This window comes from Procambarus clarkii, chromosome 49 (assembly GCF_040958095.1).
Source record: "Procambarus clarkii isolate CNS0578487 chromosome 49, FALCON_Pclarkii_2.0, whole genome shotgun sequence".
Taxonomy (NCBI): Eukaryota; Metazoa; Arthropoda; class Malacostraca; order Decapoda; family Cambaridae; genus Procambarus; species Procambarus clarkii.
Window position 1 is genome coordinate 34,983,941 of NC_091198.1, and position 18,700 is coordinate 35,002,640.

The following is an 18,700-nucleotide window of genomic DNA, read 5'->3' on the forward strand; positions in this document are numbered from 1 at the left end:
TCTTCTTCCTCTTAACACTTCCAGAACGATTGATGCTGCTACCAGACATATTCTTGGCCAAAAATGTTCAAAATTACTATGAAAATTAAGAAAGTTATTTAAAAAAATATTTCACTAATGGCGCAACACTGTGAGGCCGCACTGGTTGAGGCGTATAACTGTGACTTGTCTTTAATTGTTAGGACAATTATATATACATACTTATATATAACGGATCACAATCGACTTGGGAATGGTCCAGGACGGACCGAAACGTCGTCGTCCCTTCAATTTCTAGTGTGTGGTCTGGTCAACATTGTTAGGACAACTTTCTTCCTCTTAACACCTCCAGAACGATTGATGCTGCTACCAGACATAGTCTTGGCCAAAAATGTTCAAAGTTACTATGAAAATAAAAAAGTTATTTAAAAAAATATTTCACTAATGGCGCAGCACTGTGTACAGTGGTACCTTGGAATGCGATTGTCCCTGTATGCGAGGTTTTCGGAAGGCGAGGTGTATTTACTCCAAAAATTTGTCTCGGAAGGCGATGGTTACTTCGGGAGGCGAGTTTGGACGCGAGTTTGTTGATACGCGTACAGCCGACCTAGCGCGTGGTGGTTCGGCGATCGTCGCCCATCCGCCCCGCCGCCCCTCAGTTTATTATTGTCTCGCGCTCAGTGACTACCCCCACATCAATTCTTCTCGCGGATTTTCAGTGTTTTGTTGGATTTTTGGTGATTTGTCTATACAATTTGTTATTATATATCTCACCATGGGTCCCAAGAAAGCCAGTGGTAAGGATAAAGGCCAGAAAGCTCATGTGAGGATGACAATAGAGGAGAAACAAGAGATCATTCGGAAGCATGAGAACGGTACACGTGTTGTTGAACTTTGTAGGCAGTACAACAAAGCCACATCAACAGTATGCACTATACTTAAGAAGAAAAATAAGATTATGGGTGCTAAAGTGGCAAAAGGAGTAAGAACATTAACGGCACAAAGACCACAAATACTTGAAGAAGTGGAAAAGTTGTTATTAATTTCGATACATGACAAGGAGTTGAGGGGTGATAGTGTTTCGGAGGCCATTATTTGTGAGAAAGCCAGGGTGTTGCACGAAGACCTAAAGAATACCCCTGCAACGAGTGATGCAGATAAGAAAGAGTTTAAGGCAAGCAGGGGCTGGTTTGAAAAATTTAGAAAGAGAAGTGGTATCAATAGTGTTACAAGGCATGGGGTTATGTGATGTGATTATGGAAGGGGACTCCCCTTCCAAACAGTAACTCCTCTCCTCCTCCCCCCTCCTCACCATCTTCCATACGCCTACAGCACTCGACAGCAAGGTAAGTAATAACTGGAACACAGTTTTGTAGGTTTATTTAGATGAATTAGGTATAAAAATTTAGTTTGATGTGGGGTTTTTGGGGTAGTCAGGAACGGATTAATTCATTTCCCTTTATTTCTTATGGGGAAATTAACTTCGGAATGCGAGTTTTCGGAAGGCGAGGCGTCTCCAGGAACGGATTAAACTCTTATTCTGAGGTATGCCTGTATAACACGAGGGACGGACGCACATGGGTTGACCAGTGTTGGACAGGTCCACTTGAGGCAGCCATAGCGTTACGTAGGCCGCCAGGAGGAAAAAAATTCACAATATTTTTGAAGGAAACTTCAGCCTGTGCACAATGCTTTTAGGAAACTTATTTATTTGTTATTACATAATTACTAGTAGTTATTTTATTTGTTTTTGGCTATGATTAATTGTTCTAAAATTAATGGTAATTCCTGTACCCAGGTAGTCCCTCCTGACGCACCCCTCCCACCCTCCCAACACTACCCACCCACCCCACCCCCACCTACACCATGCGCCTCGAGTCTCGGGCAGACGGGATTAATACCGTATGGCCTGCCTCATGTTTTCATATACGGACAAAGGCACGATTATCTGGGGGACTGACCGGATAGTGTAATTTCTGCAGAAAACCTGCTTTAATCCGGTCCCTGTGGCTATTTTGGCCGGATATTGTGATAACTTTATCCGTTCACGATTTTGGCCGTATAAGGGCGTTTTTCGGATGTTCGAATCCCGGATAATCGCGGGGTTACAGTATATATATATATATATATATATATATATATATATATATATATATATATATATATATATATATATATTTATATTTATATTTATTTATTTATTTATTTAGGTAGCAGTCTTTCTTGTAAACATATGTTGTTAAATATGACCGAAAAAGTAAGATTAATAATTCTAACATGAATTTTCTCAATATTTCTTATGTTTCTTTTTACTGTTGATGGTAATTGAAAAATCAGTTCTCCAAAATTCATTTTTATTTCTAGTCTGACGTAATGCTTGAACGCATTTCGTAATAACGTATTACATTTTCAAAGATTTTAGTTTATACACACACACAACTTGTAACCTGAAAACACTTAACACTATCGGTTATCGGGCATGCGCGCGGTCAACTTAGGGGTCATGCACCCAACGTGCGGGCGAGCGTACGGGTAAGCGCACGGTGACACCTAAATGTGTACAGCGCCTGTATACTCGTTTCAGCTTTCTCACCTTAATTCTCGTGCTATGTCGCTCGTTTTGGTATCACTGTGTTTGCAATTAAATTCCCTACAGGTGTGTATAAATATAATGTCCAAAAGCCTGGTGTGACTCCCAACAGCAAAGCCTAAAGTCTGCAAAAGTTACCTGTGAATGCACAAAATCAGTAAAATGTACAAACTTGTTCCATTTTTCTCACCTTAATTCTCGTGCTACGTCGCTCGTTTTGGTATCATTGTGTTCGCAATTAAATTCCCTACAGATGTGTATGAATATAATGTACAAAAGCCTGGAGTGCCTCCCTGCAGAAAAGCCTAAAGTTACCCGTGAACGAGCACCAATTTGTACACTGCAACCTAATGTGTATTCTCGTTCAGTTTGATAACATCAATTTTCGTGTTACGTCTTTCATTTTGGTATCAATTTGTTCGCAATAAAAGGTGCGTATTTTAAAACTAGTCCCATAATAATAAAGCAATAACTGGAATTTTAACAAATATTTTAATTCTGAAAGCTCATCATCACAAAATTATTTATATCTTTCCAGTGTTCTGACATAAATTTTTGTGTTACATCCTTCATTTTGGTATCAAATTGTTTGCGACGTAAAGGCGCGCATTTTAAAACTAGTTCCAACATAATAGCATAATAAATAGAACTTTAACAAATATTTTAAAATTTTGACCAAAAACCTATTTATAATCTTACAAGTGTTTGGACATCAAGTTTCATGTTACATCTTTCATTTTGGCATTAAATTGTGCGAATTCTAAAGGCGCTTATTTTGATACTATTCCTAGGTCGATTGGATAAAAAATGAATTTTATACAAATATTTTTGTAGTGGATGCAAGTCCGGTTCAAAGTTAGGATTCAAGAGCAAAATAATGGCAAAAATAGGCATAAAACTAGAAGATAGAAGAAAATGAGACTATATGATCACTACGTACAAAATAGTAACAGGAATCGATAAAATTGATAGGGAAGAATTCCTGAGACCCAGAATTTCAAGAACAAGAGGTCATAGATTTAAACTAACGAAACAAAGCTGCCGGAGAAATATAAATATATATATGTGTATATCACAAAAATAAACACGTGATTAAAAATGTGACAATGTCAGACCACGGAGGAAAAATAAAACAGGAATTTCCTTAAGTACTTTCGTATATTAATACATCTTCAGAAGGAGAAGGAGATGACTCCTTCTGAAGATGTATTAATATACGAAAGTACTTAAGGAAATTCCTGTTTCATTTTTCCTCCGTGGTCTGACATTGTCAAATATAAATATATATATATATATATATATATATATATATATATATATATATGTCGTACCTAGTAGCCAGAACTCACTTCTCAGCCTACTATTCAAGGCCCGATTTGCCTAGTAAGCCAAGTTTTCCTGAAATAATATATTTACTATAATTTTTTTCTTATGAAATGATAAAGCAACCCTTTTCTCTATGTATGAGGTCAATTTTATTTTAATGGAGTTAAAATTAACGTAGATATATGACCGAACCTAACCAACCCTACCTAACCTAACCTAACCTATATTTATAGGTAAGGTTAGGTTAGGTAGCCAAAAAAAGCTAGGTTAGGTTAGGTTAGGTAGGTTAGGTAGACGAAAAAACATTAATTCATGAAAACTTGGCTTATTAGGCAAATCGGGCCTTGAATAGTAGGCTGAGAAGTGCGTTCTGGCTATTAGGTACGACATATATATATATATATATATATATATATATATATATATATATATATATATATATATATATATATATATATATATATATATATATATATATATATATATATATATATATATATATATATATATATATATATATATATATATATATATATATATATATATATATATATATATATATATATATATATATATATATATATATATATATATATATATATATATATATATATATATATATATATATATATATATATATATATATATATATATATATATATATATATATATATATATATATATATATATATATATATATATATATATATATATATATATATATATATATATATATATATATATATATATATATATATATATATATATATATATATATATATATTAATATGAAAATTCACTTTTGTAAACAGAGTGGTAGACAGTTGGAACAAGTTAGGTGAGAAGGTGGTGGAGGCCAAAACCGTCAGTAATTTCAAAACGTTATATGACAAAGAGTGCTGGGAAGATAGGATACCACGAGCGTAGCTCTCATCCTATAACTACACTAATGTGTAGTTACTTAGGTAATTACACAAACCTGTTTGTCATTCTCTGTGTACCCATCCTCTTCCTTTTTCTGTTTCATCACCAGTTCTTTCACTGTTGTCTTCCTCACGATGTGGCTGTATAGCAGTTTTCATAGGGTCTTGGCTATATTCGCCATATCTTTTTCAAACTGACTCTCTGCTTCTCTCCTCACACTGAGGTACCCCTTTTCTGGCCCTCTGGTATATCTCTCTGCTCTCTGGTGTCCAGTTGTTTCTATAGTTTCTCCATGCCCTTGTGATTAGCTGCATTGCTTCCTCACATGCCTGATTGAACCATGGATTCTCCTTTTGCTTTTCGCTTTTTTCTGTGCCGGGATAAACCTGTTTTCTGCCTCCTGACACTTGTGTGTCTTAGGCGTGTGTGCGTGCGTATGCAGTACAGTATGTACATATAATGGTTTTATTTTGTTTCAGGGTGGATAACATAAAATGGTTGGCACTGAGTTGAAGAATGAAGAGATCTCTACAAGATAATGAAAAATGGGAATTGGAGAGAACCCATCCTTCTGTGAAACAACAAAATACATCTTCATTGGTGGAAAGCAATGCAACACCTCAAACTGAATCAACTGAGGGAGGAGACTGCTCCATTAGGGAAGTAGATCAATCTTTGCAAGTGCCTGCTTTAGCTTTTACTTCAGCAAATTTTGTGTCTAAAGCAGTTGCAACATCAAGTTCTTTATTGTTAACTCCCATTTCATCAGGTGCAAAACTATTTTGCAAAGCAAATGCAGCTACGTTAAACAAAACAGCTACAGCTTCAGTATCTACTGTAACAGCAGCAGCTAAACTGCAAGCAGCTTCTGAGATAGTCGCTACCAAAACGGTTACTTCTGCAATCCCTTGCACAAAAACAGTATTTGCTTCAACATCATTGATATGCTCACCTTCATCTACTACACTGAGTAAATCATTTGCTATTAATAAAACTAGTACACTTATATCTTCTTCACTGCCTATATTGTCAACAAGAAATAAGATTCTACATATTATTGCTAAAACAGAAAGTATTCCATCATGTACTGTGTCTAATGTTGTGTCTGAGATTTCAGCATCATCATTGGCTACAATATCATTTACTACTGCTTCCATACCAGCTTTACCAGTGTCTACAGCTGCTACAATTTCATCTCTAACTGTTCCTGTTTCTAGTTCGTCTGATCCTATAGCAATAAAAGCTCCTTTGTTTGCTGGAATTAAACCAACAGTTAATACTTCATCACCTTCATCTCTTTCAGCGGATTCTCTTGTATTACCGACAGCTACACCCTCAACCTCCATATCAATTCCTACATCTTCAACTCTCTCATCTCAGTCTGCTATAAAGTCATCTGCTATATCAACTGTTCCATTGTGTGTAGCTTCATCATCTCTTTCAGTGCCATCAGTTGAATCATTAGTTAAGACTGCATCGTCATTATCCACATCTGGTAGTGTTGTGGCCTCGTTGAGTATTAATAGTAACTTGGCCCCAGTATCTGCCTCTTTATGTCCTTTGCATCTACTGGCATTGTCATCAGAATCTTCATCTGATTCATCCAATGATTCAGTGGGTGTTGTGCCTGTGACTTATTCAGCAAGTGGGGAAGGCTCTGTCACATCTCTTAGCTTTACAATGCACACCATAAACTCCTCTATGCCATCAGGCCTATCATCGGATAATCCTAATTTTAACATACAGTTGAATCATTCTTCAGCTACAAGTTTGTTTACAGATTCCCTTAGGCATAATACATTGACAGTAGATAGATTTGCTGAGACATCTAACTCTGTACCACACATAGCATCATTGTCATCATTACCTACAGCTGCCTCCCATGCTTCTAATTTAAGACCCCCAAATTTAAGTAATGGACATCTTGCATTAGGTTCTTTGAGACCACAAAATCAGCAGGTTGAATTGGAAGCATTTGAAGAAAGACTGATTAGTGATCATAATTTAACTGAAAATTTACTTGAAGACCCAAGCTTATCACTGCTGACATCAGCACCTTTAACTACAGCTCAAGATGAAGTGGAAGCTCAGGCCTTACTGAGCAGGGATGAGGAACGTAAGCTCAAAGAGAAGTATTTACTCCAGTCTGGTAAAGGTAAGTCATATCATTAGAAATCTCGAAATTTTTGCAGAATTTGTAAAAATCACAATACTGTAACAAAACTACAAAATAGGTTGAGTATAATTAGACCGTCCATATATATTAAATTATTTATACATTAAAGAATTGACCAAAATAATAGAATTTGGGAAAAGATTGACTTTGGATAATTGTTTAATACAATACATGTGATTGGGTTAGATCTATAGTTAGCAAGCAGAGTTGATGGTACACACCATCATTTTAGGCAGTGTTGTGGCCAGACAGGGAGGTCGGACCCAGTGTTCACGCGGTCACCAGTTCAAACTTTTTTTTTTTTTTTTAGTTGGAAGTGAGCATCATCATCACTGAAGAGTCACACTGCTGCAGGCTTCAGGATAATTCAAATTATCTAAATGTGGGGAGTAGGGTGAGGGTTGCAAGTGGTGTCCCAGAATACATGAAGGTGTAGGGAATTTGAAAATAAACTAAGAGATAAGAAATACAGTGGAGCCTCGATTTACGATGGTAATCCGTTCACAGGCGTATCATAAGTCGAAATATCGTGAGTCGAAGAGATTTTTCCCATAAGAAATATAGGGAATTGAATTAATCCGTTCCCCACCCTCCAAAATATTAACTTATAAATACATTTTATACTGAATACAATTTTTTTCTCTAACTAAAATACAGTACATATGTTTATCTTACCTTTATGGAGGACTCTTGATGGCGTATGGAAGATGGTGATGAGGGGGAGGAGGAAGAGGTGTTACTGTTTGGGAGTCCCCCTTCCATTATAACATCAGGCAGTGATGACTTTTCTGGGATACACTCTCTGGCATGTTTTGCCCCCATACCACAAGGACCTGCTTGTGGTTCACTGCTTGCTTGTCTTACTAAGAATCTGTCTAAAGACACTTGTTTTACCCTACATTTTAACACTTGTCTGTAGTAAGACATCACATTGTTATTTAAAGGTCAATGCAATGGCCTGGTACAGCTTTATCTGGGTGAGTTTTTTCAACAAAACTTTGCAGTTCTTCCCATACTTCACACATTTTCTTAATGAGGAAGGGACATCCTCTACTGCCTTTACTCACAACTATTTTCTTAGGTTGAACCTTACCATTGACTTTCTTGGGACCCATGGTGTGTTATATAATAATCAGTTTTATGTTCAAAAAGCAAAAAATCACCACAAAAACAGAATTTCTTATAGGCGTGATCGTCACTAAGCAGGTAGCTCTAGTAAACTGAGGTAGGTCACCCGGCCCGTGTGACCGGGAACCATGCGCTTGGTCGACCCAAACTTGTACCAACAAATATCGTTAGTCAACGACACTATCGTAAGTGGAGTCGCATTTTTCGATGAAATTTACATCGTAACTCGAAATTATCGTAAGTTGCGGCAATCGTAAGTCAAGGTGCCACTGTAAGTGGTAGTGAATCAAAAATCTTGGGTAGAAAAGTTGATCTTTCGAAACAGCAGAATGTCAACAAAGATGGTCCCACCACAGGGGAGGACAGTACCCAGCAAGGGAATATTTTGCAGGTTTCTCGCAACAAGATATAATGAAAGGTGGTTTTCTTGGCAGGTTAGTGATTGTTGAGGACATGCTAAAGAATTATGAAGAAAAGGTTATTAAATTAGAACAAGAAAATGAAGGTATCAAGATTGAGTTTTGTAATTTAAAAGGAAGTATTTTCCAGCAAGGTAAGGAAATTTCCAGTTTGACTGATAAGATGCAGGAGGAACACATCAAGTAACTAGTAGAGGAAAATGAGGCATGGAAAGTGAAGAGTAGGGAATTTGAAGAAATTAACAAGAAAATACTCATATGGTGAACAACTCGGAGGGAGCCTGAGGGCTAACATGGAGTTAGGCAAGGAGATGCAATGATAAACCTCATTGGCAACTCAAATAGAGGAGGCTAATAAAGAATTAGAAAAAGTATAAAGAAGAAATAAGAGAGACAATGAAGGAAGTGTGAATGGAAGTCAAAACCAGAAATGACCAACAAGAAGCAGAAATTAGGCAAGGAATTAGGAAAGAACTGGTTACCAACAGTAAACTACAATATCCACTTGATTTAACTGGCCTATATGGGGTTGTACCCTGGTCGTTATTTCCAGAGCTCCGGTATTTCCGAAGTTAAATGTCGGTAATTTTTTAAGTAACATTCAGGTAAGATATATTTTATACAGACAGCCACTGGGTCCACCACTCTAGTGCCTTCTACCCTGTGACATCACAGATTCACGGCACATTGTTTTGATTTGTCATGAGGCTGGAGTATTCATTCCGTGACTTTGTTGGACATATCTGCACAATCAAGGAACATCTGTGCACCATGTCGGCTCCAAATGCACTCGTTGTGTCAGTGATGGCTGACTGGTGGGTGGATGGGCAGGCAGGCAGGCAGGGATGGAGAGGCTGAAATGTAGGCAGGCAGGCAGGAAGAGGCTGAGAGGTAGGCAGGGAAGGAGAGGCAAGGAGGAAGGGAGGGAGGCTTAGCTTGGGAGGGAACCAGGCAGGGAGGTAGAGGCAAGGAGGGAGGGAGGTAGACAGAGCTTGGGAGGGAGGCAGGCAGAGGCTGGGTGGTAGGCAGACAGGGAGGGAGGTAGGCAGGCAGGCAGGCATAGGCTGGGTTGTAGGCAGGGAGGGAGAGGCAAAGAGGGAGAGAGGCAGGCAGAGCTTGGGAGGGAGGCAGGCAGGCAGAGGCTGGGTGGTAGGCACGGAGGGAGAGGCAATGAGGGAGGCAGGCAGAGGCTGGGTGGTAGGCAGGGAGAGGCAAGGAGGAAGGGAAGCAGGCAGAGCTTGAGAGGGAGGCAGGCAGAGGCTGGGTGGTAGGCAGGGAGGGAGAGGATGGAGATGGATGGTAGGATGGAGAAGGATGGAGGGAGGGAGAGAGGGATGGAGCTATGGTTGTTGAGGTGAAGCAGACAGCGTGTATGGGAAGTATGGGGGGGGGGGCATGTGGGGTGGGGGTTGTCGGTGGTGGGGAAGGGACCGGCTCACTGATAAGCCTAACACATTTGACCCAGTTAACCAGATGTTTGGATTTATTATTTATTTATTTATATACAGGAAGGTACATTGTGTTTGTGAGAATACATAGCATAGTATTTATAATCTTGTAAAGCCACTAGTACGCGCAGCGTTTCGGGCAGGTCCTTAAGCTAACAGATAATTTTAAGTAGGTAAATTGTAGCAGAATTAATAAAATGATAACAGAAACATTGCAAGAAAAAAATGAGATGAGAGAGATTAGTAAGTATATTTAAGCACATTGGTATATAAAAGCTCTGATTGATTACATTGACACCTTGATTGGTAATTTAAACATGATTAATAGACACCATACAGCAAATTGATAGCACATTTAAGAAGACAGCCATGATCACAATGGTAAAGTTGTTTGGATTGGGTACATGAAGATTGGGAGATTGGGTAGCAATAGATACAGTGCAATTTTAAAGCAAGGTAAAAAACTATGAAGATGAAATTAGGTACTTTTTAGTTTTGTTTTTGAATGACACAAAAGTTGGACAGCTTTTCAATTCATTAGGGAGTGAGTTCCATAGACTAGGGTCCCTTTATTTGCATAGTGTTTACACAGATTAAGTTTGACTCTGAGGATATCAAAGAGATATTTATTTCTGGTGTGGTGATAATGGGTCCTATTACATCTGTCCAGGGAGAGTTTCAGAGCAGGATTTGCATTTAAGAACAGGGTTTTGTAAATGTAGTTGACACAAGAGAATTAGTGGAGTGAGATTATGTTTAGCATGTTTAGGGAGTTAAACAAGGGGGCTGAGTGTTGTCTGAAAGCAGATTTTGTTATTATTTTGATAGCAGATTTTTGCTGGGTGATGATGGATTTGAGGTGGTTTGCAGTGGTAGACCCCCATGGACAGATACCATAATTACGATAGGGATAGATTAGTGCATAATATAGAGAGATGAGAGCAGAAGTTAGGTACATAATATATGATTTTAGAGAGTATATCAACGGTTTTAGAGACTTTCTTAGTTATGTGTTGTACATGGGAGCTGAAGTTGAGTCTCTTGTATAGGAATAGGCCAAGAAACTTACCATCATTTTTATAACTAATGTTTACGTTGTCTATCTGAAGCTGAATTGCATTTGTAGATTTGCTTCCAAATAAGATCCAAATGTAGTAGGTATTTTCTATGTTAAGGGTTAGTTTGTTGGTTGACATCCATAAGTGGACTCTCTTTAGTTCATTATTAACAACATTATTTAGTGTATGTGGGTTGGGGTTAGAGTAGATGAGGGTAGTATCAGCAGCAAACAATATAGGTTTCAGAATGTTAGAGACATTAGGCAGATCGTTGATGTATATGAGAAATAGGAGAGGTCCCAAGATGCTGCCTTGTGGCACTCCAACGGTTATTGGTAGAGTGGGAGAGGTTATATTGTTGATGGCTACACATTGGTGTCGATCACTAAGATAGAATTAGATATAGTCCAGTGCATGGCCTCGGATTCCATAATGATGGAGTTTATGTAAGAGGTAGTTGTGATTAACAGTGTCAAAGGCCTTTCTCACGTCAATGAAGAGTCCAATTGGAAACTAATTTTTGTCAAGGGCTGAGTAAATTATATCAAGGAGACTAATAATTGCATCGTTGGTACTCTTTTGGGAGCAGAAGCCAAACTGACAGGGGCTAAGTATGTCAAATTTTATGAGGTAGGAGTAGAGCTGTTTGTAGATAATTGTTTCAAATATTTTTGATAGTATGGGTAGGTTTGATAGTATGGGTAGTATGGGTATGGGTATGGATGGAAGGAAGGAGAGATGGAGGGAGGAAGGAAGGGATGGAGGGAAGGGAGAAAGGGATGGAGGGAAGGGAGGAAGGGATGGAGGGAAGGGAGGAAGGGATGGAGGGAAGGGAGGAAGGGATGGAGGGAAGGGAGGAAGGGATGGAGGGAAGGGAGGAAGGGATGGAGGGAAGGGAGGAAGGGATGGAGGGAAGGGAGGAAGGGATGGAGGGAAGGGAGGAAGGGATGGAGGGAAGGGAGGAAGGGATGGAGGGAAGGGAGGAAGGGATGGAGGGAAGGGAGGAAGGGATGGAGGGAAGGGAGGAAGGGATGGAGGGAAGGAGCTGGGAAGGAGGGAGGGAGGGAGCTGGGAAGAAGAGAGGGATGGAAGGAAGGAAGGAGGGAGGGAGGGAGCTGGGAAGGAGGGAGGGAGGGAGCTGGGAAGGAGGGAGGGAGGGAGGGAGCTGGGAAGGAGGGAGGGAGGGAGGGAGCTGGGAAGGAGGGAGGGAGCTGGGAAGGAGGGAGGGAGGGAGGGAGCTGGGAAGGAGGGAGGGAGGGAGGGAGCTGGGAAGGAGGGAGGGAGGGAGGGAGCTGAGAAGGAGGGAGGGAGGGAGGGAGGGAGCTGAGAAGGAGGGAGGGAGGGAGGGAGGGAGCTGAGAAGGAGGGAGGGAGGGAGGGAGGGAGGGAGGGAGGGAGGGAGGGAGGGAGGGAGGGAGGGAGGGAGGGAGGGATGGATGGATGGATGGATGGAGAGGAGAGGAGAGGAGAGGAGAGGAGGGAGAGATGGAGGGAGGGAGGAAGGGAAGGAGGGAGGGAGGGAGGGATGGAGGGCAGGGAGAGATGGAGGGAAGGAGGGATGGATGGTTGGATATAGGGAGGGAGGGAGGGAGGCAGGAAGAAGGGATGGAGGGCAGTAGGGAAGGAGGGAGGAAGGGATAGAGGGGAGGGAAGGGAGGAGGGAGGGAGGGAAGGGGGAAGGGAAAGAGGGACGAAGGGATGGAGGGGAGGGATGGCGGGAAAGAGGGAGGCAGGGATGGTTGGATGGAGGGAGGGAAGAAGAGAGGGAGAGAGGGATGGAGCGATGGTTGTTAAGGTGAAGCAGACAGTGTGTGTATGGGAAGTATAGGGGGGGGGAGGGTGGGGGAGGGGTGTAGGTGGTGGGGAAGGGACTGGCTCACTGATAAGACTAACACACTTGACTCAGTTAACCAGATGTTTCTTAACTAAATTCTGAATGTACATCATATATATTTTTGCTTACAGATTTTGTTTAGTAATATTATTAGGATAATAAAAAGTTATAAAATACTTGTTTCATGAATGCTTTATTGTATTAGATGGTGATTCTCCAGGCTATCTCTGGCTGGCTGGCAGTCTACTGAGCCATTTCCCAGAAGGGTCTTTGGGGGGGGGGGGAAGGCAGGAAGGGAGGGCGTGAGGGAGAGGTTCAGTGAGGGTGAGGGAGGAGGAGGAAAGGGGTAGGCGGCCTGCTTGCCATGTGAGGACCCTCTGATGCCAAGACAAACCCAATACCGACCTTCGGTAATATTGACCGTTGACCATTATATAAGGCTCTAAATTCCGGTCTCCCAAACCGGTCGTTATTACCGGCAGATCAGTATAAAAGAGGCTGTTAAATTGAGTGGATACTGTAGTACAAAATACTGCAAATAGAAGCAAGTCCATAATAATTTTTAGATGTTTAGAGAAGGAAATTTCATCTAGGATGGACCGAGCAGCAGAAGAGATGAAAATCGTAGAGAAAATAGTAGGTTTAGGAGACAGCTCAAAGGAAAATGTAAGTGAAAATCACTTACATTTTCACTCACTTCGTGAGTGAAAATCACTCACGAAGTTGGTCTTGTGAGTCAAAAAAGCGACGAAGAATAGGAAAATATGAGAAAGATAAAAACCTCCCCTTAAGGGTGACATTTAATGGAGTGAAAAACATGATGGAAGTGCTTAGAAATGCCAGGAAATTGCATTGATGAGGTTGGCAAACTTTAGTCAATAAGACAAGACCTCTCAAAGGAAGATAAAGAAAAGCTGAAAATGAACCTCATTGAAGCAAAACGTATAAACGGGGATAGAAATGAAGAAGACAGAAATTCTTTTTTCTACAAAGTGTCAGGGACTGGAAAGCTTATGAAATGGTACATAAAAACAAGGCAACAAAATTAGTAGTGGAAGGGGGAGTAAAGAACAAAGAGAAAGGGACCATGTTCCTGAAAATTGTATACCAACATATATAGAGTGAGGCCAAAAACTTTGGAGTTGCAAGATATAATTCAGCTTAGAGTCCCAGATATTGTCGCATTATCAGAGATGAAACTTGAAGGAAATATATTAAATGAAGTCGTATTCCCAAGGGGCTATTCAGTTTGCAGACGTGACAGGAAAACTAGGAAGGGTGGAGGAGTGGCTGTGCCTGGTGAAAGAACACCTGAAGGTAAGAGAGTTAATATTTGAAAACCTCGAGATATTGACATAATGACATTGCAGGTCTGGAATCAGGATGATAAACTGATAACTTTAACCCTCAAACCGCTAGGGGCCCAAATGGAATTCACACCCACAGGCGCAACAAAAAAAAAAAAATCCAAAAAATTCTTTCGTCTTATAGAAGTGTTCATTTTTGTTCCCTGGTCATGGAAAAAATAACAAAAAAATCGTAGGTAGCATATTTTAACCGCAATAGGGTGGGGAAGTGTGGCAAAAAAGGAGTGTTGGCAGAGCCTTTGCCAGACGAGGTCTACTCCGCCCGAGCTGTCAGACGGCAGTTGCCACAAATATATTATTACCTAATTATTTCAATGTCTCTGATTTATTTTTTCTTAGTTTTTTGCAGTAATATTATTCCATACAGTGAATTGTGGTATATTAAGATAATAAAATGTGTGAACCATCACTGTACTCAAAATTATGGTGTGCATATTAGTGATTCAACTATTATTATGTTCATAAAACAATAAACAAATAGTTTTGCTGTTGTTACACTATATACACAGGTTATATATAAGTATCTGTATGTTTTGTTCACCATAATGAACTACTAAGTTGGTCTTGTGAGTCAAAAAAGCGACGAGAAGTGACTGCCACACACCAGCGAGCCACTCACTGCCACTCCCTCCCTCAACACCACCTCACTCGCCCTCATTCTCCTCCCACAATACTGTTTTTAGCATTTATTCACTATACACAGACGTTATATATGCGTATTTACATGTTTTGTTCACCATAACTGTACATCTAAGCTTGTATGGTGAGTAAAGGCACAAAGACGTAGCTACTCTCACACAGTCAGCTGATCGGCGGCCGCCCTCAAGGCCAGACACACTAATATTTCTCCTCCAACAATATTGTTTGTGGTGTTATGCTATATACACACATTATATATAAGTATCTACCTGTTTTATTCACCATACCTATAGAAATAAGCTGGTATGGTGCCCAAAGACCATATTGGCCATCAGTAAACAACATGACAAGTCGTGCAGACGACACTCCTCCCTCACCAAAATGACGGCTCCCAACCTATTCCTCTCGCTGTTATCACACTCTATACACACGTTATATATAAGTATCTACATTTGTGTTCACCGTAGCGAACCACTAAGCTGGTATGGTGAGTGCAGTCAATAAATGGTGTCCACACACAGTCAGAAGATGATGCCACAACCCTCCCTCCACAGCCTTACTCCTCCCTCCATGGAGCACAGCACTAAATATCACCACAATCCTGCTTATCAGAATCCTGGTCAGTTTTATCACAGTCAGGGGGCTTCAGCAATACTATCACTGCTAAATAATAGCAGTGTCATATATATTATGGCATTTGTAGGCAATGCTGTGGTCACAAGCTGAACAGCGGTGCTGTGAGCTCATGCTGCGTGTGCCAGCCTTGGTGGCTTGCTCAATACTGACGCTCTAACTAACACACAAGAATGTTGGCCTGGATTTTTTTTCTAGGTGGCATCTGGCAACTATCGGTCGTAGCTGTACTATAGGTGCCCCTATCCCAGGCGGGGCATTTAAATTATAGCGCTAGACACGAAATCATATATATATGATGTGCGCGGTTTCGGTTTTGTCACTGATATCATATATATATGATTTCCGGGGTTTAAGGGTTAAATGCCTACAGTCCACCAGCAAGCAACACATGGACAGAGGAAGAACTGGATGACAAATAAGAGGGCCTCATAATGGTCATGAGAGATATTACAGTGCTTCCTCACTCTAACGAACTCCGCTCTATCGAATTCCTGGAAGAGCCGAACAAATTGAATTCGGTATCAAATGTTCAGTGGAACATACAAATGTTTGATCAAGTGAGGATTGTTCGTCCAAGCGATCACCAAGACCGAGCTGTCATAGTTGATGGCAGCCACTGTCATCAACTATGATTCACCAAAGTGTAAACAGTTGTACAGAATTATGTTTTGCTTTCCCGGTGGTGAGGGAGGGAGTGGTGGTTGGTGGCGGTGAGGGAGGCAGTAGTGGGGGTGAGGGAGGCAGTGGTGGGAGGGAGGGAGGCAGTGGTGGGAGGGAGGGAGGCAGTGGTGGTGGTGAGGGAGGCAGTGGTAGTGGTGGTGAGGGATACAGTATTGGTGGTGTGGGAAACGGTGGTAGAGGTGAGGGAGGCGGTGGTGGTGGTGAGGGAGGCGATGGTGGTGGTGACGGTGATGGAGGCGGTGGTGGTGGTGAGGGAAACGGTGGTGGTGAGGGAAACGGTGGTAGAGGTGAGGGAGGCGGTGGTGGTGGTGGTGAGGAAAACGGTGGTGGTGGTGAGGAAAACGGTGGTGGTGGTGAGGAAAACGGTGGTGGTGGTGAGGAAAACGGTGGTGGTGGTGAGGGAAACGGTGGTAGAGGTGAGGGAAACGGTGGTAGAGGTGAGGGAGGCGGTGGTGGTGAGGGAGGCGGTGGTGGTGAGGGGAGGTGTTGGTGGTGAGGGAAACGGTGGTGGTGGTGAAGGAAACGGTGGTTGGGGTGAGGGAGGCGGTGGTGGTGAGGGAGACGGTGGTGGTGAGGGAGGCGTTGGTGGTGAGGGAGGTGGTGGTGGTGAGGGAGGCAGTGGTGGTGAGGGAGGTGGTGGTGGTGAGGGAGGCAGTGGTGGTGAGGGAGGTGGTGGTGGTGAGGGAGGGAGTAGTGGTGATGTAAGATGGTCACGTTAGTAAGTGCCGGAGGGGAGGACGGTTGCTAACGTGCATGGCTGCCAAACTTCTCATCCATTCTGTATTATAAAATTCAATCTTAGCTGTAAAATATTTATGCCAAAATATGTTAATTTCTGGGGGGAGCCCCGTCGGCTCCCCGGAGCTTTACCGGCTGATATGCTAATGTCAGACTTTGGCATCAGTCATGTGTATGGAGTTTTAGGGCCTACCGGGGACCACGAGCCAGAACCTGGCCCCCTCAGAGAGGCAAGGGGAGCAATGGCCTATAGAAACCCCAGTGTGGTTGGAAGCATTCTATGTCTGCCATCGACCGGGTCAAGCATCCAGAAAGGTAAGCATTCCAAAACAAACCCCTATTCTGGTGAAAATTGCTACCTAAAGCCGAACTAGTGGATAGAACTCAACAGAAAACAAGGAAACTAGTATGACGTCATACGTCACCGCGCCGCTGTCTGCGTAGCTCCCCCCTCCCCGGGAGGGGGAAGGGGGAGCCAGACCTCCCACGCCGGCTATCCACCCATCAGTTCTTCGGCTGATGCTATGGGCAACGGTTATGTGCTCCGGCTCCAGTGGTTGTTTCAGCACTGTACCTAGAGTGTGGTTGCTGTTTTCTAGGTGGTGCGTGAGCCGGGAGTGATTCTCCAGTACTCGGGGTGCATGCGCCTAGGGTTCCCTTCCCTAGGTGCCCTGTAAGTACTGCCCTTGGGGCCACCTTCCACAAGTTCTTTGGGTCCTGCCCCTGCTTGGCCGTTTACTGCTTGGTTTTCGGCCGCTCTTTGTGTGCTCGGGTGTTCTGTCTCCCTTGTTCGCCTTAGAGTAAGGGGCAGTTTTTGTACTGGTGGGGCGCAGGGTACTGTGTAGCTTGTCTTTACCAATCATAGCGGCCGGCTCTGTTCCGCTTGGGTACGCTGTCCTCTTGTGGGGTTTTCTTTTTCTTTTTGTTTATCTACCTGGTGGGGGGTCTGCCTTCGTTCTTGCCCCTTTGTGTCCCTTGTGTTCTCAGTATTTTCTGGTGGTACCCCTGCTAGGTCCTCGTGAGTGTACACGTCCCAGGGGATCAGCTCTTAGAAAGTTGTTTGGTAGCTTTGGGTGCCGGTTAGCAGTACCCTGCCTGGGATTACCTGAGAGCGAGTCCTCTTATAGTAAACGCTCGGGACCCTGGGAAACCCCTGGGGGCGTGCGGGTCCGATGGATGTGACCCCAGAGTCCCCCCCTCGCTTCCAGCGAGTTTGAGGGTTGCTCTCACCCTTTGTCTCTGGGTGACTCTCTGTTTTGCCTCCGTCTGCTGCCTGTGGGGTCGGTGACACCTTCGACCCGGAGTCCTGCGAGTTTGGTTGCTCGTTGTGGCTCGGTTACCCAGTTGTGCTAACAAAGCGGGTGCGGGCAGCAGGGGCGTTGCACTTGAGCCTTGGTGATGGCAACGTTCTCGTGGTTTCCTCCCCGGGAGCTCCGGGGCTGCCCCGTTGTAGTTCGTTTTGGGACTTGGGGGGTGTTGGTTGCTTCGGTTCCATCCACGCCCCCTTGTCTTTCCCCTGGATCACCCTTCCTGCCTGCATCCGGTTCCTTACCGTCTGTAGGTTCGGGGCGGGGTTTTTGATGGTGTTGAGACTCGGGCAGTCTCGGGGAATTCCCCTTCTGGGGTAGTGACGGGGGCATTTGAGCCTGTTCCTCCAGCCGTGTTGTACGAGTCTGCCAGTGGGCTCCCTTCATTAGTGTTTTCACGGCTGCCCCGGTTTTCTGGTACGGCCGGGGCTTTGGGGGAACGGCTCGGCTC

The 18,700-nt window shown here is 42.7% G+C and overlaps 1 protein-coding gene across 1 annotated transcript in view; it reads left to right on the plus strand.

The window, feature by feature from the left end:
- LOC123763349 (uncharacterized) overlaps positions 1-18,700 on the plus strand; it is a gene marked incomplete in the record, with an annotated part of 345,009 nt that overhangs the window by 38,581 nt on the left and 287,728 nt on the right. Inside the window, 1 exon segment of the mRNA XM_069303180.1 lies at positions 5,299-6,974. Coding sequence (XP_069159281.1) covers positions 5,336-6,974 — 1,639 coding nt within the window.